This window comes from Vespa velutina, chromosome 7, assembly GCF_912470025.1.
Source record: "Vespa velutina chromosome 7, iVesVel2.1, whole genome shotgun sequence".
NCBI lineage: Eukaryota > Metazoa > Arthropoda > Insecta > Hymenoptera > Vespidae > Vespa > Vespa velutina.
In genome coordinates this window covers 4,395,336-4,419,752 of record NC_062194.1, presented here as the reverse complement: position 1 = coordinate 4,419,752, position 24,417 = coordinate 4,395,336, and the positions used below count along the sequence as shown (strand labels likewise).

The window sequence follows — 24,417 nt, the reverse complement described above, 5'->3', positions numbered from 1 at the left end:
AATACCGCCACCGGTAATCCCACCATAGATCACTGCTTCTACTGGCCGCCTCTTCTGTCTTCTCCTTCTTCTTCTTCTTCTTCTTCTTCTTCATCTTCTTTTTCTTCTTATTCTTTTCCTCCTTCATGTCGTAATATCGTAGACTTAACGTGCGTCGACATCGTGTAGAAAGTTCGTAAGGCGAATATCATATCGATTAGAGAAAGAATCTTCGTCGAAGATAAAAAAAAAAAATAAAAAAAAAAAAATATATATATATATATATATATATATATGTATGTGTATAACTATACGTACATGGTTATGATTCTTGATTAACCTAAGATTTAGCAACGTCTTGGAGATATGTACGTAGCTATCTCACGAGCTAGCTCTCACATTGCAGAGGGTTAATTAATTGAACTTTCTCGAAGGAAATGGACCGTGTCCTTTAACATCAAAGAAGATACTCTCGGGGTTTGTCCCTAGCTCTTTCTCTCTCTCTCTCTCTCTCTCTCTCTCTCTCTCTCTCTCTCTTTCTCTCTCTATCTATCTATCTATCTCTTAGTCTATCTGTCTGTCAAAGTTCTCGTCCTGCTTGCCAATTAATAAAGGGCCAATAATATATTTGTCCAGAATCCGTCGTCTTATTTCGTAAAGAGCAAACAAACATCGTACGTAGTTCTCATAAATCGTACACGGTTTCTATTTAATCAGTGGTATAAGATATAATTATAAAGTAAAAAAATTAAATGAACGATAAATATTATGTCGACTATAAAGAAATGAAAAAAAAAAAAAAAAAAAGAAAAAAAAAACAAGTAATTACACGATCACGGTCAGAAATATTCGGATTTCTTTTTCAACTGATCCTCCTCGTTTCCGAAGTTGGCTCGTCATCGTACGGTCCACGATAACGAGTTACAGAAGGATGAACATGAGATTGTGGTGGTAATGATGGCGATGGTAGTAGTGTAACAGAAAGGGAGGAACGACTGTATCACACAACAACATATAATGTGTAAGCCCGAAGGGTGGTTTATGTATCGCCAAGGCAAGATATCCGATGATTTAGCTGTGCTCTCGGGGCTGCTCTAGCGAAGGAAGAGGAAAGGGGGTGGCGGGAAGGAGGAGGAAAGAAGGAGAACCAAGTCTTCTTATCTCGCGGCTGGCCGCAGTAACCGTGGTGTAATCTTTTATTAATTCGCCGACTTACGAAATTTATCGTGGCTTTTGTTTACCAGAAGACGGCACGTTGTCTTAAATCTCACGAATATAACAGAGCTCGGTTCCTCTTCTTTGCATTATCTTGAGACAATCTCTTTTGGCGAGAAACTATAAAGGGGGAAAAAAAAAAAAAGAAGAGAAAAAAAAAGAAAGAAAGAAAGAGAAAAAAAGAATTCGTTCGAGCCACTCGCAAGGTTATTTTTCTTTTGCGAAACAGAAAAAAGAAGAAGAAGGAGAAGAAGAAGAAAGAAAAAAAGAAAAAAAGAAGAAAAAGAAAAAGAAAGAAAGAAAAAAGAATCGTCTAAATAATTCAAAGATATTCAACTAATTCGAAGAAAGTGAAGTAAGTCGAAGCAAAGTGGTATTGTCCTTAATCGTTTGGCATTTGCCAAACGTGAATGAGGGTGAGAAAAAGGGATGGGGTTAGACGAGCTAGGTCTACGAGTCTCGCGAGACTTTTCGGTATGTACAAAATTCCATGGCATATACGCGAATTCCATATAACGGTGCCGGAATGGCGCTATATTATTATTAGAGTCCCTTAAGTCTAAGAGCCTTAAATCTGCGATAAGTTATGGGCACCCCTCGCGCTACCCCGCACACCACCGGTCTTCTCCTCCCCCCTTACCTTCCCCCTCCAAACCCCATCCCCCTTCTCCTTCTCCTTCATCTCCATCCTTCCTCCTCTTTCCTCCTTCCGCACCTTATACCATTTCCCTGTAATATCTTAGTCTACGACGGCGCTTCTTCGGCCTTTATCTCGCATACATTATACGCCCCCGAACGGGCTGGTCTACGGTACTGAGAAAGAAGGGGTAGGAAAGGAGGTATATGGTTGAAAAGGGGGTCGAAGGGTAATTGAAAGTAACTGCTACCACAGAAGCTAACCTAATCCTGTCTATTCTAATCAAGATGAACCTATGGGGATCATCTCTTATATTTCCACTTTCATATATACATTTTTTTTCTCACGATGACTTTATCTCTTATGGATTATCGTTCGTCGACGAATAATTCGGGAGAATGAAAAAGAAGATTTTTTTTTATTTAAGAATGAATGAAAAAAAATCTGCCTTAAAGAATATATTAAAAGATTTGTCATTTAATTTTTAATTATACGTCGGTGTATCACAATTTGGAAAAAAAAAAGGGGGAAAATTAAAAGAAAAATAGATCGCGTGTTATTATTAATTTTTCTACGAGATTAAACGATTATTAATGTTAACAGTTCATTAATATACCTTTTTTTATGATCGGTAATGTAATATCAATCGATGAAACAATTTAAAAAAAAAAAAAAAATGAAAGAATTGCTTCTAAATACCTATAAAGAATAGTCTTGCTAATGTAACGCCTGTAACACTGTTTCACCGTGCGACATTGGAGTCGAACGATCCTCGCGGATGAGCATATTTCACGGCGCTATCTGCAAGCACTCCGTGCGCATCCGAGGTGTTCGTAAAGAGTCGAAAAGATGGCGGTCGTACGGCTTGTGGGCAACGTGCCAATCTTGCTCGATGTTTTTTACGGCCGTGATAAGCGCCACTGTCCTCTTACCCCCACCCTCAGTTCCTACCAAAGAGAAACCTACCACGCAACCACAACCAAACGCCAACCCCTCGCGAACGCTGAACACCACTCGAAGAAAACGGTTACGAATGTAATCTTTACCTCTGCTTCGCGCCTTAATGGACGTTTCCTCGTTGACAGCTCGAAGCCCAAGAAACGTCGAGCTCGTTCGTGTGTCTTTGACGTAGGATACCTTCTCTCGTTTATGGCAGCGAGGAACGAAAAAGTGCGATAAGCTCTCGAGAAGGACGTTTATGTAGACGCAAATACACACATATAAATATCTATATACAATATATGTGTATATATATATATGTGTATATATATATATATATATATATATACATTCGTAGTATCAACTGGAATAATGGCTGCTGCTGCTATCCCCACTCTACTATTTCCACTCCCTCTTGTCTACATCGACATCGAACGAGCACCGCGATTTATACTTTTTCACCTTCTCCCAAGATCAGAGCATTTAAACTTGCACTATGCTTATCCTACCTCCATGTTTCCATTTCCTATCAGCTCGATTAACTTTCCTTTCCATGCGACATGTTCTAAACATTTACGAACCCTTAAGTCGCGAATACATAACATCGCCGAGACCTCGAGCAACGACAAGCTCAAGGAGCTTAAAACTTTTATCTATCTTCGTTGATGAATGTCGATCGACGTTCACTCGAGCCAAAAGCCCTAAAATAAAATCTTGATTCTCGATGATCGCGTTGAAAGAACAGCCTGTCGTTGGACTTAACTGTGAACTCGAATACGGGATTTGATCAAGACACCGAAAAAGAGACAGAGAAAAAGAGAGAGAAAGAGAGAGAGAGAGAGAGAGAGAGAGAGAGAGAGATGGATCAGGAAGGGTGTCGTAGACGAGTGTTGCACACGACGATTAGACAATACGACGGAAACGTGACGAGAACGCTGAGGTTTTGCCAAGCATCGAGATTCTCATCCTCTTCTGGATGCTTTGGGAGTTCCGACAGATGTGCCTGGTATCACCCGGAAAATACGCGTGCGCGCGCGAGCGCAAGCAACGAAGGCGACGCTTTATCCTTACGGGGCGCCTCCGTGTTCCTGATCTTGTTAAGGATGCACTGAACCACGAATAGCCGGTATTCATTCGCGTTTCAACGGGAGACTTACCTGTTTAAGCCATCCCCACAACGTCGGTATTATTAACGTTCAGTCAGCGTTTAGTCGGACTAACTTCGAATATTTCACATTTTCTCCGAGAAACCTTATATATCGTTGTCTTTAGACAAGAAAATTATAAATTTTTAATTACAATTTAATAATGACAATTAACGAGTATTTACGAATTTGTTTAATATAAATTATTAAAATTCGAAAGAAAACTATAGAATCTTTTAACTGCAATTATTATTATTTCGAATTATTTTTGAAATCAAACTAATAAAGAAAACAATTGAAAATCAAACAGGTACATTAAATTAATTGGATTGTTATGTCAATTAATATCTCATATTATTTTGTTTCATTTAGAGCACGTTCAAAGTGCACGTTTTAATAATCGTGTAAAAAAGAACTCTACGTGGTTTGTTTTATCATTTGAATAATTATCAATTATTATCTCTAATTTGACATCGTAATTTCGAGCTTTTATTTTATAATAATTGACAAAGTTCATACTTTTAGAAAATCTTTTTTCATAAAAGCAAACATTTTGAAGGACTAATAAATTCGAACGTCGACTATTTTGATAACGCGAGCCATACTAAGTCCCATTGTGATACTACCTTAATTCAAGACAAAAGAGTACGCATGAGTAACGAAAAAGCGAAGGAGAGAGTTCATTGAATTTGATTTAGAAACATGCCAGAGCAATTACGAGTACGCATTTCGGAAGACGTTCTCTGTCTCTTTCTCTCTCGCACACAAATACACGCGATCCCTTTTCTAGAAGATATAAAAGGTGACGTAAGGGAAGGGGAGGACATACATAGGGAGCTTGATTTCGGGTTTTGTACGAGACTCCGCGATGGCGTTGAAGCCAACAAAAGATAAGCCGTTATTTATAACCCAACTTAAGGGGGTTGAGAGATCACGGGGATGGCGGTTCCAAGAAGAGAATGAAATTATTTTCGAATCTCGACTAGAGTTTCGAGTAACTCGCACACGAATTCAACATTTTCATTCTTAGAAATTATAAAAGAAAAAAGAAAAAGACAAAAAAAAAAAAAAAGAAAAGAAAGAAAGCAATAGAAAAATATTGTGTCTGACCTTCGGTTCATTCGGCAGACCAAAAGTTAAATCTCAGGAAAATGTCAATAACAACACGAAAAAAAAAAAAAAGAAAAAGAACAGGAATATGAAGAAACGGGAAAAAAAGCATGATAAAGATCTTCAATGCTCGTACCTCCCGTTCTTACGAGATTCAGTGATGCATGCTCGAAAAATTTAAGAAGAACCGGAGAAAATATCGAAAGATTCACGTTCACTGGTAAAAAGGGGTGGGGTTGAGGTGTCCCGAGTAGAAGCTCTGGCAGTGCCGCGCGCGCTTCAGCTGGTGGGGATAGAGGATGAGGGCTGGATGAGGGTAAGAGGAGTGGGAGGTCGTCGCTGCAGAGAACGTGCATCCCCGTCAAGTTAGGTGTGGTAGTGGTGATGGTGGTGGTGGTGGTAGTGGTGGTGGTCGTGAGCTGGCTCCTCGAACTGATCAATACCTGAAACACCGCGAGGTATCGTCCCGTTATTTCCGGTCTCCCAGCGAGACCGGAAATGAAGGCGTTAAAAATATATACCTAACTTCGTCCTATATATACATATATATATATATATATATATGTATATATATGTATATATATAGAAAGAGATATATAGAGACCGGTAGCAAGGACCAAGAATTTCTACTTGGCTACGACAGCGAACGAAGACATTATATATCCTTCCTTCGTTGCTAACGTGGCTGGCCTCAATAGTCCTGTACCGATAGAATCAGAAAGAGTAAGAGAATGGGAGGGAGAGAGAGAGTGAGATAGAAAGAGAGAGAGAGAGAGAGAGAGAGAGAGAAGATGAGAGAATTCTAGGTCTTCTTATTGTGTTAGATGCAATCCTGACGGTATACTAGAAAATATAAGAAAAAAAGAAAAAAGAAAAAAATTCTTCAATCTCAAGAGAAATTCATTTATATACAAAAATATTCCTAGGGATAACCTAAAGAAAAAATTTTTATGAATTCGATAAAATTTCAATTTGTTAGGACTTATTTCTTCGTGAAAGGAATAAAAAATTTGAGAGGAAAGAAATAAAATCATTTCAAGCTTAATTCCCACCAAGTTTTGTCGGCATAAACATCAGGAATTTGAGGGCGTGACCAAGAGTCCGGTATAGAAGTCCGGATTTGCGAAATCGTTGCGAAGGGGTTGGTTTAATATCAACAGGTAGAGCAAGCCCGTTCTCGTCCCCACCGGATAAGCTGAGGGTTAAGCGCCGGCGCTAGCTAAACCTCTGGCACCCTCCCTGGAGGGTGTGACCTACTCTTCCCATTGGCCCGAGTGGACGTGTGAAAAAGAGAGAGTTCCTGTAGTCCTGCGCGGATAAGACCTTTTTAAATCTTTTGCCTTTCAGAGAGGGTGGAGCCTTTCTCTTGACAATTTTTTTTTTTTTCTTCATATTTTCATTAATGAAACAACTTGTCTCATCGTTCAATGTTAAATAACAGAAGGAAACGAAGATTAGACTAAATCTCGATTCGATGAGTTTTAACATAATTTAAAGAAATAAATGAATAAAACTCATTCCTTCTCTTTCGGGATTTTTCTTTCAAGCAAAAAAAAAAAAAAGAAAACGTCGTTGGAAGTTTGTCCTAATCTATGCTACACACACGTTATCGATCTAATCCTCAGAAGTAGCTATTACCTCGGAAAAGGAAAAAAAAAAGAAAAAAAAAGAAAAATTGGAAAAAAGAAGAGTATCGAAGTAGATGCTTCTGTCGGATCGACGTAGAAACGAAGAGGTAGGAAAAAGGAGAAGAAAAGGTCGTAATACAGCGACGGTAAAATAGTAGAAGGGGAAAATATCCGCATGGGTCAGCCAAGAGAGGCTTATACCGAAGAACCGAGCAGCCTCAATATCGGCTTTCGGAATGCTTCAGGTATTTATCTAATGTCTTATATTTTCCACAGGACTGCATCATTCGAATTTCCATTTTTAAAGGTTTTACAAACGAACCGTTTTCTGTATCAGCAGTGGAGAACTACCGGCAACGAAACGTAGGCACTCCGTTGAAGAAAAGGAAACGATCGAAAGAGTTTTTAGATTTTGTAAGTTAAGTAAATCCTTCTCAATTAGATTTTTAAAGGAAAGGCGAGAAACAGGAAAAAAAGAAAAAAGGATGATTTTCATAACGCCCGCTCTTTCTATTTCTTCTTATCAGAGGGAATAATCGCGCCATTACACATTGCCTTGGTTATCTTACGGAGATATCGTAGCAACGTACCTCACTCATTACTTATCAAAGATAAGTCCTCAGTAGTTTTCAGAATTGTTCACAGAACTGTCGGGCCAGGTCGGTCATCGATCGGCTTCAATTTTCACATAACTTTCGATAAATCTTACGACGGAAGAAAATGTGATATCTTTCGACCGATAGAAAATTATATTTCTATGGTGATAAAAGTTAACGATGGTGTCGATGAAAATTTCATTACTTTTGAACACGTGGCCGTAAGACGAAGATGGAGTTCAAAAAAACGATGAGCCTATTTGTGATTCATTTCCTAGTGATTTACCACCTACAAACTTTACCACTAGCTCACGGTTTTTGTCCCGTTAAATGTTTGTGCTACTTCGGTCGACGCCCAAGAACTGTCATGTGTTCGAAACAGGGCCTAACGAAATTTCCATCGAATGTAACCGACATTGTGAGTTTTCCCTTTAAAATATAATATAATATTAATCACGATGTTAATTCATCCAATGAATTTAATTGTAGTATATAGATATAGTGAATAAAAAATAGTTTCGTTTCATTTACCACACGATATTATATTAATTTAATCGGCTCGTTATTCCGCAGGTAGAACATTTGGATTTATCGAATAATCTATTGACAGAGATCACGGATGATATAGAACGCTTCAAAGATCTACAATACCTAAACTTAGCTAGAAACCAATTACATTCCTTACCAAACGGTATAGGAAACTTGAACAATTTACGTAAATTAGATCTCTCGGAAAATAATATCAACGATATAATCGATATAGCATCTATCAATCGACTACCTTCTTTGATGATCATCTTCTTATCTAAAAATCCTATAACAGAATTAAAAAACTTGAATAATAGTGTCCTCCAAGCGGTAGAAGCGAGTTACTGTGGTAAAATATTTAATTAGTTGCACTTTTAAACATTATTTTACATCTGCACGTTTTCTATAATTTTTTTTTTTTTTAGCGATAAAACAGATCGACGATACAACGTTAAAAGGATTGCCAGATTTGATGAGCCTAAGCTTAAGAGGAAATCCATTGAAAACGATTCGAAGGCCATTCAGCAAGAAGTTACGATGGTTAGACATGTCCCATTGTCTTTTGAATTATTTAAGTCCTGATACTTTCGGTGGTTTCTCAGTTCTAGAGGAATTACGTCTGAATAATAATCCTATGCTCGCTTACAGTACAAGGTAAGCATTTAATTCTGAACAATGATAAAGTCGTATCATTATTTTTAACATTCCTAGGAATTCTACTCTGCAACACTTGAATTTGAGACAACTGGATGTTTCAAATTGTAATTTGGACAGACCAGGTCTCCATGGTTTGCCATCGTTAACGCATGCGAGATTATCTCGAAATGTAATACGTCTACTTCCAAATCGAATTTTTGCAAGAAACAGACAACTAACTCATCTATTTTTAAATTCAAATGGTATAGAACATTTGAATATAAGTACCTTTGAAGGACTGGTGAAACTTCATCATCTGGATCTATCAGCGAACGCTCTTGAGTTAATCAACTCTTCAATGTTTTTTGATAATATTGAACTTAAATCTCTCAATCTCTCTTATAATAACCTGTATCAATTTCCAAATGTGACGTCGGCTTTGACGTCTTTAGATTTATCTTTCAATTTCATAGAAACGTTGGAAAGGAATTCCTTGAACCGTATGTCCAAAATAAAAAGTTTAAACCTAAGTGATAATTGGTTACAACGTTTACCCAATGGATTACAATCCTCGACTTTGACAATGCTAAATATACGAAGAAATAGACTCATGGAATTAAATAACAGTAGTTTCGTAGAATTACCTGCACTTGAAAGAATCGACGTTTCAGGTAAGTCTACAGAATGATGCTGAGAATTACTCCGAATTATTTAGATTATTTCTACTTATAATAATTATCCAATTATAATGACGCTAGGTAATCGTCTAACTGAAGCGATCGATCCAAGTATTTTTCAAAACAATATCAAATTAAAAACCATTCTACTTGAGGATAATCCATGGCGTTGCGATTGCATGCAATTATATTTAACTTTTCAATATTTGACCAATCCACCTGCAAAAACGTTGTCTTACTCTCTGATCTGTCAGAGTCCAGCGAACGTCTCCGATTACTCTTGGGAGAGTGCCTGCTATAATGTTTGGAACGGACAGCTTGTCTACAGTAATAACAAAATGTGGGGTTTTTTTTTGATATGCGTGTTCGTCCTGATTGTTTTAGTGGGCACAGTCACGTCCATCAAACATTCGATCAAAATGAAGAGACGAGCTATCGTAGAAAGACGTCGTATCGATAGAATGCAGGGCATTGAAAGATTAAGACTCTTACAACTTAGGTAACTTTCTTCTTTCCTTCCTACTTTAAATCGCGATACTGTTTTACCTACTGAGTTATTTATCCTTTCTTATCGACAGTTGATCATTATTTCCTACTTTAACTACAATTAGTAATACAGAAAACTGTCTTACCTTAGGAGTAAAACAAAAATTAACATTAATTCCTTTTAAAAATGAATTTGTCGAATGATTTTGATCGATGACGATTCAATTGACAGAAATCAAGAGAGACAGGAAACTTCGGAGCAACCACCTGAGCCAAGAATTCATCCTTTAGAATTGATCGGACCTCCAAGTTATGAGGAGGCTGTACAGATGCCAAGACTGACGCACTCATTGGATACATTAAACGAAATTTCTGTAGAGAATATTAGCTTGACTAGACTGGGCTCTGTCGATAATCTACAAAACAAGAGAAAAAGATCGAGAAGATCGAGAAAGAGAATCCAAAGCGAAGACAATTTATTGAGAAGAGAAGAGCGTAGAGTTGAAAGACTAAGAAGAGAAAGAAGTAACTCAGCTAGTAACGTTTCTGAAAACGAACAAGGACTACGAATGACGAATTCCACAAGGTCTAGGTCTTCGTCCACTCGTCGACAGAGAAGGACAAATACTATAGAAGAACTCGATGAGTCTGCTGGTAGTAGTAAAAGTCGGCCGAGACCGCAAACACCAAGTACTAAAAAGAAAAAACGTAGAATAACGATTAGAGACGGACATTCGACGGACGATGAGGATTCCGACATCCAACAAATCGCTAAGAACAGGTCGATCGTCATTAGAGATCTACGGAGGGAGCCAAGAAGTGGATATAGGGAGGCCCAAACTGAATGCGAATCTTAAGACTCAACGAAGTTAAATGTCTATGATGTTGTAATACTTTGTATATTATTTTTATTAAAAACCCTTAAAATTCTCGACTCTGTATTTTCCTTGTTATAGATAAGAAAAAAAGGGATTGCTATGGTTGAACAAAAAATTCAATATGATTTCTAGACACTGATTTAAAGTAAACCCACAGTTTAAATCCTGAGATTATAGTAGATAAGAATCTTGTAGTGATACTTTAAAACTCACATAGCATACCTTAGCATAACATCGAATTACTAGGTTAGCCGTAACGAATAGGTGTACTCGGGGAATCATAGCAATTTGTTAGTAACCTTCCGAGCTGTGTAAAATACTGCATTTCTACGATATGCGCAACTATTAATTTCAAATATAATTATATATCAAGATATTGAAGAGAGAAAGACGAGATGGTAATCAGAATGGCATTCATATAATATCCAAGATGAGATGCAAATTATTCATTTCTTCCATGTTATGATAATATTTCATAGATTAAATTCGTTATTCTTAACAAGATAATTCGATTTACAAATTGTATGTTACTTTGATATTATGTAAAACATTTATTATCAATTTTCAATTTTCACTAATCATTCTTCTCTTTTTCCTTTCATCTTATTTTATTTTATTTTTCTTTTTTTTTTTTTTTTTTTTTTTTTTTTTTTTTTTTTCCTTTTTATTATAGTCGGCTTATGCTAATCACAAATTAACTAATATTTTCTTTTATATTCATACTATAATTACATCTTATCATTTTTATATACAAAAAAAAACGTATTCTAACATTCGAAGTTATATATATATATGTGTGTGTGTGTGTGTGTGTGTGTGTATGTAAATGTATTTTTCTCAATGTAAACGAGACAGAACCTTTCGTTTCGTTTTATTAAACACATAAAATATAAATAAAATCTTCACATGTATTTATTGGGTCATATACTTTCATATTACTTATCGTCCGAAAGAGTCTAAAAAAGCAAATTATTCCGATGCAATTAACGTGAAGGGATTATAAATCGTTCATATACATTCTTAAATTATTCATCGTTCTTTGTACGACGTTGTTCACAAAAGTAGGCACCGTATTTCTAACGAATGATTACCTATAAATTTTATATTTACGCAACCATAATACGTTCATAGAATGTATAATGCATAATAATACATAATACATAATAATTATAATTATAATAATAATAATAATAATAATGATGATAATAATAATAATAATAATTAATAATAATAATAATAATAATAATAATAATAATAATATAATCAGCTTATTTGGCTCACATACGTAAATACAAACGATCTTTGATTGATATTATGAAATACTAATGACAAAAACTTACTTATAAACTTCACGTATAGGTAATTAATTCTGACGAACATTCGCAATTCTTAATATTTAATTGAATTAAACTAATCATTAAAATTCGCATAAAGCTCGTACCTTATAGACTCTATCGTAGATCTTTTCTATTAAATTACCTTGTAATATCGACGAATAAATAATTGTAATAGTCGACAGATAAGGAAAAGCGCGTATTGTCCATTAGCAAATAAATTTATACGTAATATTTTCTCTCTCTCTCTCTCTCTCTCTCTCTCTCTCTCTTTCTCTCTCTTTCTCTCTTTCTCTCTTTCTCTCTCACTATATTATATATATATGTATATATATATAATTATAAATGGTATAAACAGTAGAAGCGTGTTATAATGATTTCGATTACGATAGATATGACGTTGTCGGATAATACATACGTTTATCTAACACATCGTATACTTTAAATGTAACGAATTAGTTGTTTAACGAATATTAGATTTCATCTGAATCTCGAGTGACTGAGCTGAATCGATGGATATACGTAAATATTAAATAGATTATCATACACATCAATCGTACAGTTGTAACTTTAATTACACAACTTGGTGAAATCTCGATGGACATCGTGATAATTAATCTGGCAATTGATTACGGACGCGCATTCAATCCATGCGTATTCAAGTTTATAATCGATAATAGGCCTTAGTTTATTCGTTAAATTAATCTCAACACACTTAAGAAAAAGGAAAGAGGAAAAATAAAGAAGAATATAACGGTAAGTAAAAATAAAAGAGGAAGAAGAAATAGAAGAAGAAGAAGAAGAAGAACAGAATTGAAAGGTTGTGTCTTATTGACAATTAAACTTTGACAGGTTAATTATGCATCGATCGACTAGTAATTACAGTTTTGTCCATTCGCACTGATAAGAAAATCAAGAAAATTACTAACTCTAATTTAAGTTCTAATATCTAGATCATCACGGATTTATATCGAATATCAAACGATTTGCCGTTCGTTCGATCGTTCAACGTCAAGAATTACGAATTTCTTTCGAAGCGTATGATGTAAAAAAGAAAGAAAGAGAAAAAAAAAGAAAGAAAAGGAGAAGAAGAAGGAGAAGAAGAAGAAGAAGAAGAAAAAAGAATTATTATGGCAGGCTTGGAATGTACCCTCTTGACGAAAAATACGCAAGGTAAGAGCTAAAACAACGATTTCGTATGTGTCATTCCTAGTTCTAAATTCTCTCGCACTTCATCTCGAAAAGGATTTCTCAGGATACTTCGAATAGGATCTAGGATCTGTGAATGAGACTGACTGACTAGTGTACTAGTACAACTAGAACTTCTTCACAAATCTCGTAACGACAGATACGTCTGGTTTTTTTCGTTTCTTTTTTCTTTTCGCTTTCTTTTTTTTTTCTCCTTTTCGTTTTTTTGTCCCTTCTTTTTTTGTGTGTGTGTGTGTGTTTTTTTTTTCTTTTTTTCGTTGCAATTTATCCATATCGTCGAAGAAGAGAACGAACAAAAAGAAAAAAAAAAAGAAGAAAGAAAAGAAAAAGATATGTACAAGTCCTATTAGTTCGTGCTCACTCTTCGTGTCCTCGTCGTGTCGTAAAATTGAAAATAGTCCCGTTAGAACAAATATTCGAGTAATATTTGTTCGGAACGTCTTATAATACGTCAACAAATTTTCGATATCTCGTCGTATTTCAAAAATGGCCCTGACACGTAGGACCTAGGAACCAACCAATCGCATTGTCCGCATACACTTCCTTGAGTCACTTGACGTTTCTCAGTATTCATTCTTTTTTCCATTTCTTTACGTAATTAGTCTGATCCTTCGTTAAGTGACACGATTCAATAATCTGGAAGGTCGTTTCACGGTGTCTTGACTAGATTATCACCAACGGACGTTCGCGTTATGAGTATAGGCGTTTTCGGGACGCTATCTGGATTCTCTTGAAGAGTAATTTTTACTCTCTGAGCTCCAGGACTCAAGGGTGGACCATTTGTTTCTGAAAGACGCGGACTGGTCGTTCTTGCTGATTCCACGGGACTCGTCCTCGCTGAAAATGATTCATCTTTTGAGGATATCGAATCCTGCAAAGCCTCTTGAATAGGCTTCGTTTCTTCCAGTGTACCCAATACTTTTCTTGGAGGTTTCACGGGATCCGTATTATCTGTTTGATCCTGATGACCATTTTGACCTCTCATTCTCTCCTGAGACCCCATAGATTCTTTTCTGTCTTCGTGTTCGATCGTACTATCGACCAATGGCACATTTTCTGGATTACCGTTCGATGCTATTTTCGGTTGCACTTGATTACCCGTATCTAAAAGAGACTTCTGCATATCCTTCATCTCAGTACCGTTCTCAACATCACCTCGTTTCCTTTTCTTCCTACAAAAGTCGCCCTTGTAAGCTGCGAATCCTATCAAAGCCGCAAGAATGACCAACAAAGCAGCCAAGACAACGTAAGAACCCATTCCCTTTTTAGATTGTCTGGCTGGTGACACCTCCGCTAATTCATCGTTTCTACTAGAGACTTCGGCTGGTCCGGCTGGTTCGGCACGGATCGTACCTAATTTCGACATGTCGTCGGCCTCGTTAACTTCTACCAATTCTGGACCAATTGTTGAAGAAGAGGCAATTGAAATGGTCGCAGTTGTTGCTTTCGTTATCAACTTTGTAACGAGCTCCTCTTCAGTTTCATGGAAAGTTTTCGTTGGCGATGCATCTATGAATTCTTCTTCTTCGAGACTAGGCTCTTCCTTCTTTTCGGTAGCAGTTGACCCGGTGAACACACCAAAGATCATATCTATAATGCTTTCGGTAGAAGTAGTTTTCGTCGGCGTATAAATTAATTTTTCATCGTTTTCCTCATCATTGTGAGAGAGTATATCAAAACCAGAACCATCTAAACCAGAACCTTCGTCTCCCGATCCTTCAACGGGATAAAATAAACTATCCTTTACTGGCTTTTTCAATGACATTTCAGTAGTAAACTTTTGTTTCTGTTCTTCAGAATCAAAGAACAACTCGTCGGATTCCTTCACAAATTTTTCAACAGACGATTCGGTTGATACTATTGGATATAAAGTTTCATTAATAATGGGAATAATTTCTGTTGTTACCATAGATGCAGTCGTTGATGGTTCCACGCTGGACAATTGTTTTATATCCGGAACTGGAGTCTCGACCTCTTGAACTGGTATTTTTTCGGAACTTTCCAGAATATCTTGAAACTCGTCATCGGCATCTATCTCGTCAAAAACATCACCAGAACCCCCGTCTCCTGATCCTTGGTATGGCTGATCACCTAACATCTCTTTATCATCCTGCTCCTCTTTGCAAATCCTCTGTGTTTCCAATTTCAAAAGCGACGAACCTTTCCAACTATTCGGACCAACACAAATGATCTTCTTCGACAACTTGACACCTCTCGTTATCAACAAGTTTCTTGCGAGTAAAGTTGCGCAATTACATTGAAGCGGATTCCCATGAATATCCAAATGTTTCAGATTCTTCAAACGTAACAATACAACTGGGAACTGAGCGATATTATTCTTTCGAAGATTTAAACTACGTAACTCGTGTAATCCCTCTAACGATGACAAGTTCAGGTGTTCCAATCTGTTGTTCGATAAGTCGAGACTCTTCAAGTTGACCAACATTCGAAAAGTATCAGGTTTTATTCTTTTTAAATCGCCATCAGACAAATCCAAATGTTTGAGATTGGTCAAATTCTTAAAAATCTCTGGATCCAAGGTGCCGTTGATCTTTGCTACTTTCAACGATTCCAATTGAAAGGCATCGATGTATTTGACGTCTTCTAATTTTTGACATTGCGCCTCCGTTTCGTTCTCCAAGTAGCACAGACAATTCGTCAAGCTCGAACTATGTAGAATAACGAGGAGGAACGAGATGAAGCTCCCTACTGTCTTCATTTTTTTGTCTGATCTATCTGCAACGAAGAAGAAATCTTCGATTACGTTCGTTTTTGGAACAGTCTTTCAAAATTACATATCGATCGTTACATACAATCAAAAACAATTGCAATACATATAATAAGATTTTAACGTTTATATGAGTTTATGAGAAAGATGATTGATTGAATATGTAATTAATTCATCGTCAAAAAGCGTAATCGTATATCATTGATAAGCTATATGAACATGATGATCTTCGTGATTCCTATCAGTGCCATGATTATCGTTGCCTGGGTGATTGTCAATATAGGTCTTGCGATAAGAGGTAATTCACTTTCATTATAACGGGACGAGAAAGTAATGCTAAGAAATTGTAGGAACGAATTATACAGAAAGTAAAAAAAAAAAAAAAAAAGAAAAAAAGAAAAGAAAAGAAATCCAAATTTGATTCATGATCGATCTTGATATTCTATCAACGAATCTCTCTTTAATCGACGAAATATCTTTTTAAGCGATGCAAAGTATCATCATTATGTCTTATTACACCTCGTGTTAAACATTTTCGTATAGTCATCGTCGGTGAACAAGAAGAAGAAAAAAAAAAAAGAGAAAAAAAAAAGACTGCTTTTAGATTCGACTTGCCAGTTAACTGCGAATCATCCTACCATACATTCTGTATATAAATGGAGCAGTTTAAAAATGCAAAAATAATATGGAAAAAAAAAAAAGGTGAGATGTAAACGGAAGCTGGAGTGAAAAAAAGAAGGAAGAAAGTATGAAAATAAAATAGAGAGAGAGAGAGAGAGAGAGAGAGAGAGAGAGAGAGAGAGAGAGAGAGAGAGAGAGAGAGAGAGTGAAATCGAGGAAGGAAGAGAAGATACAAAGTATTATTTGCATCTTTTTTACATACTGTTCTCGTCCGGTCAGTGACGTCATACCGGTGATTCCCATGCAACGCATTACGAGGATATTTCGAAAAAAGACATCGCTTCACGCACGAGGAAACACGATCGTTGAACTCTCCCGATCGATCGCGCGATCCTATCGATCGTGAAATTTCCAGCAACTTTGTACATAGGCGTATATGTATCGTAAAACAGTCATATCCAATTTGAACGTTATCGAACTTTTAAAATTCTTTGCGAATTTTCATCATTATTCGAACGATACGACAATAGAAATTCATTATTACTTTATGCAACGAATATTTTGCACAATGAATTATGCAAAAACCAAACGATCATGAATTTATTATATTTTGTTTTTTTTTTTTGCTTTTTTTTTTTTTGCTTTTTTTTTTTTTTTTTTTTCTTTTTTTTGAATATACATATATATTCAAGGACTAAACACCAATGCAATATTTTTTTAAAAATCGTGAGATTGTTTCAAGATCGTCGTAACTTTTCTTAAATTCTTGGCTTCGAATCTAATAGAATAAATCAAAAAGCTCACAAAAGAGATAATGAAATTCTCGTGCCTACGTGCAAGTAGGTAGATAGGACGGACATAGGCATACGTGGTATCACGTGTCTACGAAAAGTATTACTTAATCTCGTCGAGCCGAGCGTGTCCGTTCGATTAACGAGCTTTTCTCACCGTCCTTCGTTTTACCCACGTTCGAAGGCCTCGATTGCGTGCTCGCGTGCGCATATACGTATGCAGTCGTAATACACGGGAACCGTGTGTACCCGTACTGTCTATTTCTACGGTTAATTTGCAAACAGACGCGTTGTTTAATAGAACTTAAGTAGGTACGAGCTACGACGCAAAGCAGTCGTAGCATTTTGCGAGAACGTGTAGGCGTTGGCAGGTCATGGCCAATAGCTTTGAGATTTCAATGCACAGCTCCGATATACGTAGGAGCATCAACCGGGAAGGATTTACTGATATTAATAAAAAAAAAAATTGTCCACTGAGTAACATAATGAATAAGAGAAGCAAAAAAAGAAAAAGAAAAAAAAGAAAAAAGAAAGATATATATATATATATAAAAGAAAAGAAAGATATATATATATATATATATATATATAAAAGAAAAGAAAGATATATATATATATATATATATATAAAAGAAGATCATTTTCATATATCGTTTCAACTACGACGACAACGACGAGGACAACACAATACAGGACGAAAATTGATAAGGAGGGGGGGGGGGGGGGGAGGAGGAGGAGGAGGGAAAGAAAAGAAAAAAAAAAGCCCATAGGATACTTACGACTTATTTACTCAGACGTCACATCAACAGCATCGCATCGAAAGCATCTGCAATAAATAAAGATATATCTTCGTTAAAAGTTTATTCTCGATAAAGCTTCATACATTGAGAAGTCGTCAATGTTTAAAGCAAAAAATTCACGAGACGTGATCCACGTGTTATAGAGAAGGATCTCAAGAGATCTTAAGCGAGCGATCAGACACGCTCGGCGGACGTGGTACTTTGTAAGAAAATAAATCGTAAGATCCCGACTCCAGATACCAAGACGTTTTTATGAAAGTTTCTTTACTTCAGAATCACGCCAATAATTTTCGTTACCTTCTTCTTAACTTCTCTTAGAGTACTACTTTTTCTTTTGAAAGCCCAGCAAAGAGGATCATTATGATCTACGTCATATCAACGTTCAAGCCTCGAAAGTAGCCATTCCGAGTCTTTAATCAAGGAACAATTTTCGGTATGCCTCCCCCCACCCCTCCGCCCCACCCATTCCCCTTCCTCGCACGCCCTAACGGTCATTATATTATGTATTTTAAAAAATTCCATAGACCAACAAGAAAGTGTAATGTCCTTTCTCTCTCTCTCTCTCTCTAACATTCCATCGACGATTACGAGTCATTTTTTTTAATCTTTCAATATATAGAATCTCGCAATACAGAAGAGAGCAACGTTACTTGCAAGTTCGGTATCGTGAAGTTAAATGAAGAATGAAAAAAAAAAATAAAAAAATAAAAATAAAAATTGGCATAGAAAAAAATAATTCGCATTTAAAACTCAACTCAAAGCAACCATTTACGATTATTTACTAAAAGTCTTAAGCAAATGTTTGACGAAGTTCCATTAAAGCAAAGCGTCTCTGGAATTCTTGGCAATACCATTTGTAGAATCTAATCGTTGCCTAGTCATCGTCTAAACGTGCAATCACCAATCTCTAACTAACTTTTACTAGGCCAGGTCGAACACATTACGTGCGACGAGGTAACTCATTTTTTTTTCTTTCGTCTTCTTTTTTCTTTTTCTTCGTTTTTCTTTCTATTTTTTTTTCTTTTTTTTTTTTTTTTTTTTTATATATCTTTCTTCTTGCTTTTACCTCACGGTACAGGCTACAGCATATCTCATCTTTCACGAACAAGCCACATCAAAATGTCCTTCGTTCTCTTACACACATATATACTTATATAGTTATGTATGTTCACGATCTATGTTGCTAACGTATATATGTATAGGTATGTATAGATATACCTATCGTATGTTTCTGTCTATCTGAGTCTGAGGGGCAACGTACCCGATATTATCACGCTAACGCACACCTTCCTAACGCTTTATCCCACTTCGATATTCAATCGATTTTTTACTCTCAAAATGTCCATTTAATTTCTAACAAAAAGAGAACTTCTTTATCCAATACCGATTGAATCTAATTGTTAATCAGAAAAAAAAAAAAAAAAGAAAAGAAAAGAAACAAAGGATCTATATAATCTGTTATCAATATTATCAAACGAATGAATAGAATGAATGAGAATGTGAACGAAAATGATTCAAAGTCGTAATGAGCATGACGAGAAGAAGGAACGTGTATGGCCGCTTTGGACTCGTTTTTTGCTTGTTCTCTGCTTAACGGTATCCAACACGGCCTCGTGGTCCAGTTCGTCGCACGTTACGGAAGAGTCGGCAATTCCAGAAATCATTCCGGGAGGTCGTATACCTTCCTGGAGTCTGGACAAGGAAGTTGAAAGTGACCTCGTCGAATACATACAAAAAAATCTCATTAATACGTTAAAATCGAATGATCGATCAATGACTTCGCACGATGATAATTGTGTGATATCGTTTTTTCTTTTTTTTTTTTTTCTATTTTGTTCATTCTTATTTGCAAATAAAATTTGTTGTTTAAAAAAAAAAAAGGAAATAATATGACAAAAGTTACATTACATTTGAAAATCTTATTTTCAGATTCTTTAGAAATCTCTGATTTATCTTTACAATGTAAATAAATTTGTCGTAAAATTATATTATTATTAATTCGAGAATATCAATGAGATTATTATTTGTTAAAAGTTAACTTGTATTTAATATTGACATTTAAAAATGTATTAAACGCATATATTATGATTTCGTTAAAATTTTATTTTCAGGTTATTTTAGGATCGATCTTTTGTAACATTTCTAGAGAATATCGTCAAAAACTTTTTGTAAAGGAAACTTTTGAACACACGTATCATGAATAATGATCGAGGGAAGAAAATGATCGAATTTAAAATGGTTTCGTATGAATAATTTTTTTTTTTTTTTTTTTTTTTTTTTTTTTTTTTTTTTTAATAAAATTAACGAAATTATCAAATATAGTAAGAACTACGTAATACTCTATGTAGAAAACAAAATTTCGGTAGTCAAACGTTCCCATTTATCTCTTCTTAGGAAAAAGACGTCGTTGTGTCGAGTGTCAAGCGTAGATATTCAAACGATTCAGGTTAGCTGACAATGCGATTATTCTTGCAAAGTCGTCGAAAAGACTTCGAAGTCAGTAAATCGTCATTCATGGTGATCGTCGTACACAGTGGCTCGTTTCTCTTGCTTTCGCAAATCTACGCGCTGATCCAAACGATTAACACTTTTCATCGCTTCGAAAAAGAAAAAGAAAAAGAAAAAGAAAAAAATCGTAAGAATATAATCGGTCTCTCTCTCTCTCTCTCTCTCTCTTTCTTTAACTTTCCAACTGATGATTGATCATAATCTCGATCATAATCGCATGAATTACATCACGAAATTTCTTTGTAATTGCTGACTTTCAAAATGAAAATTCCAACTATGAATGAATGAAATAAAATCTCCGTTATTGTAAAATATGAATAAGCAAAAAAAGACAAAAAAAAAAAAAAAGAACAGAAAGAAAGAAAGAAAATAATAAAAAAAGAAAAAGAAAAAGTAACAAACAAAATTGATCTTATTTGAAAGATTTGAAATTTAATTTCATAATCAAGATCAAGATTTCGCCCGTAACAAAATCATTAGCAACGAAAGAAATCTCATTAATCGTCCGAAGAAACATAATAAAAATCTAAAAGAACTCCTCTACGCGAATTGCGTTAGAAAACGAGAAGATCGCGTGAGGATCATGGGATTTATCGCAAAAAAATAAGAAAATACCGTGCTAAGTTGCAGACTGAAGACGATATCTCGGATACATAGTAGATAAATGGAAAGTAGAAGGAGAAGAAGGAGAAAAAGGAGGAAGAGGAGGAGGGGAAAGAATGTAGGAAAGTCATTTAAAAGAACTCAAGGAACGAAAAAGGAAAGCTCGAAGAGAAGGCGAGAGCTGATGTATCTAACTAGCTGGACTGAGAGAAGAGAAGAGAAGAGAAGAGAAGAGAAGAGAAGAGAAGAGAAGAGAATAGAAAAGAGAATAGAAAAGGAGAAGAGAAGGAAAAGGGTGAGGAAAAGAGGAAGGGAGAAGCGAATAGACCACACAAGAAGGCCAGAGAGCTTGGCTCGTGTCCTCAATATACACACACACACACACACACACGTAGATATATATATATATATCGAGAGATATCGATATCGCTCGGTCGTGCGAAACGATTAGCAAAGCGTAACGCACCAGAAATCGAGCGGAAGCCACGAGTATCAACAGGCTTGAGCTGATCAAGCCAAAAAAATGGCGAATAACGTTCTTAAATAAAGCTTCTCCCTTTTTCTTTCTTTTCAATTTCTCCTTTCATTTATCCATTTATCTATCTTATCTATCTTTCCATCTATCTATCTATCTATCTATCTATCTATCTAGTTAGCTACCGAGCTATCTATCAATCTCTATCCCTTTCTATTTTACAGAGAACGGTTTTTCGAGCTTGATGCACCGTCAGCTCGCATCTAATCCAGGAAGCGAAAGACACAGTATACGTGTACAAGGGAAACACCGATGACCGGTTGTGCAAGTTCCTTTAAGAGAAAAAAGAAAAAAAGAAAAAAAAAAAAAAAAAGAAAAAGGAAAAAAAAAACAGAAAGAACAAGGAAAGGAAAAAAAAATAAAGAAGAAAAGTAAAGAAAAAGAAAGAAAACGTCACTCTTTCGCAAATCTCCTGTCTCTTTGACCTTATTTATAGCCCCTTATCGTTGCTTTTTTTCGTTTTCATTTTTATCTTACAATGGCACAATTTGTATGGATGAATTCCTTTCATTCAAATATTTTATTCTAATAATAATAATTATTGTGTATCCCTATGGTGACCGATAAATACGTCTAAAATAAATACGTCAAATTTTGATCATGACGAAATAAATACATTACCAATACAATAAATATAACTTTATCAATATAATGTTTGAAACACATACATTATCAACTTTGATATTCAAAATCTAAGAGCTATAATATCTGATCGTACGTTACACTTTAAATAATATTATAAATGGTTTGTTGCTAAAAAAAAAAAAAAAAAAAAAAAAAAAAAAAAAAAAGAGAGAGAAAAAAAAAGAAAAAAAAAAGAAAAAAAAATAAAAACTAATGATTCTGACTTATATTCTTTTATCCGGTGATTAAAGATATTATATACCTGCAATAGAATTTCCTTTTTCGATATATACTCATTTAATGTTTTTATAAAATTTAAATATTAATAGTAAATATATAAAAGTATTATTAAAATAAATTTTTATGCGATTAAAAAGAATTTATTTTTGTCCCGCCTATGATAATATACATATTTTATAGTTTGCTTCATATAGACCTTGTAGCCCCAATAATCGTAAGGAGTTATCAAGTAACACGATCAAAAGAAATAAATAAGTTGACAATAGTCAAAGTGCAAGGTTAATAAACCAGATGTGCTTTTATAACATCGGCCAAAGAACAAACACTCTTATAAGTGGGTATAAACCCATGAGGCGATCGATGCTCCTAAAATAATTCCTATTGGCAACCAATGGAAGCAATTACGATCGATATCTTCGATACAACATCGTACGATATCGTTCGATCTATCGATCGTTTCGTTTTGATCGTACATTTACGACAAATAATAGTATCTATATCGGAAATCATTAAACATGATTCGAAAGATTCACGAGATGCTGTATCTGTTCACGGCAAGAGTAATTAGCGGAGATTGCATTCGATGATTATGGGTATAATGACTCGTTCAGAGATACATTAGAAACGAATCATCCGACAAAATCGTTAACCGATGACTAGTGCATGAGTCTAATCTGATTCCTTTCAGTTGAATCGAAACTTGCATACGGAGCTTCGTCGATTCGATCTAAGAATAGTTAACTATCGTAATGTTCTTTTAATGATTTTTATTATTTCTTATCGCATCGCGTGGCTTCAAACTATTATCTCTTTGATTCAGTTAGTATCTATATATTTTTTTATTATAACACATATACTTATTTCTTTTTTATATTCCTCTAGAAATATAATAGATATATATATATATATATATATATATTGTGTATATATGTGTATATGTGCGTTTTAAACTATATAAATTCCACTTGGTATACGAAATTAACGAGCAAATTAATTTAACAAACGATTACATTAAATTGAAGATAACCAGACGGATTTAATCTTGATACAAAAAAAAAAAAAAAAGAAAAAAAAAATAAGAAGAAAAAGAAGAAACAAATAAAAAAGTGTATTCGATATTATTCATAAAAATATCCTACAATTTCCAAAAATTGTTATAACACTTTTGAGAATCGATATGGATCAACTAACTTAATTTGCAAAGGCACAAAAAAAACTTTCGAATAGATTCTTTCTTAAATACAAGAAGCATCTAGTTATCTTTCGCTGTCGAAACAGCTCGCTCAATCTTGAAACAATTCGTACGTTCGTTCGATTCTCCATGCAATGACGAACAGTTATCCTTCGTTCTTAACATACTCGAGAAATAGCCTGAGTGCTTGCCCGATAGGTAATTTGCAAATTTGCCTCTTAGCGCGGACAACACACGTGTCTATCCGATTTACTATTGCATATTTCAAACACTTTTTCACCCTCTCTCTCTCTCTCTCTCTCTCTCTCTCTCTCTCTCTCTCTCTCTCTCTCTCTCTCTCTCTCTCTCTCCGTTTTCCTCTTTTTTATCTAATTATAATAAAAATTTATATCGTCATGTAATACTCATACAAGTATATGTATTGCATACCTTTACATTTATAGTGTTATACGTATAGTAAAAAATATCGATTAATATTAATCATCTCTCTGATTTTTTTTTTTTTCCTTACATAGACATTAGTACAATATGAATGGAACGTGAGGATAAATTATTCAAGAAACTCTACATTCTTATACACGGAACGAAGAGCAAGTTCCAAAGAAACTTATGCATATTCGAAATTTCAATGGCGCCTCTCTTAACATTCTTCAACATCGAATCGCCCCAACGATTGCGAAGGTTATCGAGATTACATCGAGAGATTCAATCGATATCCGTTTTCTAAAATACAACGATGGTTTCTCTTGGTGATGGTTTCCTCATTGTATATACTTGT

The 24,417-nt window shown here is 35.1% G+C and overlaps 3 protein-coding genes across 7 annotated transcripts in view; 1 reads left to right on the top strand and 2 right to left on the bottom strand.

Annotated features, from left to right (window-relative positions):
* LOC124950656 (solute carrier organic anion transporter family member 2A1) overlaps nt 1-24,417 on the bottom strand; it is a 120,659-nt gene that overhangs the window by 84,878 nt on the left and 11,364 nt on the right. The window contains exon 2 of the mRNA XM_047497634.1: nt 17,917-17,963. The gene's annotated coding sequence lies outside the window, so the exon portion shown is untranslated. The remainder of the gene's footprint in view (nt 1-17,916; nt 17,964-24,417) is intronic.
* LOC124950657 (protein artichoke) lies at nt 4,568-10,510 on the top strand. Of its 5 annotated transcripts, XM_047497639.1 has the most exons (8): nt 4,576-6,898; nt 6,961-7,067; nt 7,181-7,667; nt 7,823-8,126; nt 8,203-8,431; nt 8,489-9,084; nt 9,172-9,589; nt 9,809-10,510. In XM_047497639.1, the coding sequence occupies exons 3-8, from the start codon at nt 7,482-7,484 to the stop codon at nt 10,431-10,433; spliced, it is 2,358 nt and encodes a 785-aa protein (XP_047353595.1). In that variant the 5' UTR covers nt 4,576-6,898; nt 6,961-7,067; nt 7,181-7,481; the 3' UTR covers nt 10,434-10,510. The 5 variants fall into 5 exon arrangements, with proteins under 5 accessions (XP_047353597.1, XP_047353596.1, XP_047353595.1 ...); XM_047497640.1 differs by having other exon boundaries at nt 4,572-6,898; nt 6,961-7,667; nt 8,203-8,317; XM_047497638.1 differs by having other exon boundaries at nt 6,994-7,667.
* LOC124950609 (protein windpipe) lies at nt 13,647-15,716 on the bottom strand. The gene has a single exon (XM_047497568.1). It carries the CDS (start codon nt 15,714-15,716, stop codon nt 13,647-13,649), a length of 2,070 nt encoding a protein of 689 aa, XP_047353524.1.

What these genes read in the sequence shown, in the direction of transcription:
- LOC124950609 (XM_047497568.1), bottom strand. Translation starts at nt 15,716, where the DNA reads ATGAAGACAGTAGGGAGCTTCATCTCGTTCCTCCTCGTTATTCTACAT.
- LOC124950657 (XM_047497638.1), top strand. Translation starts at nt 7,482, where the DNA reads ATGGAGTTCAAAAAAACGATGAGCCTATTTGTGATTCATTTCCTAGTG. An exon ending in TGAAAGAATCGACGTTTCAG is followed by an intron (nt 9,085 to 9,171) that starts GTAAGTCTACAG and finishes TAATGACGCTAG; the next exon opens with GTAATCGTCTAACTGAAGCG. An exon ending in TTAAGACTCTTACAACTTAG is followed by an intron (nt 9,590 to 9,808) that starts GTAACTTTCTTC and finishes TTCAATTGACAG; the next exon opens with AAATCAAGAGAGACAGGAAA.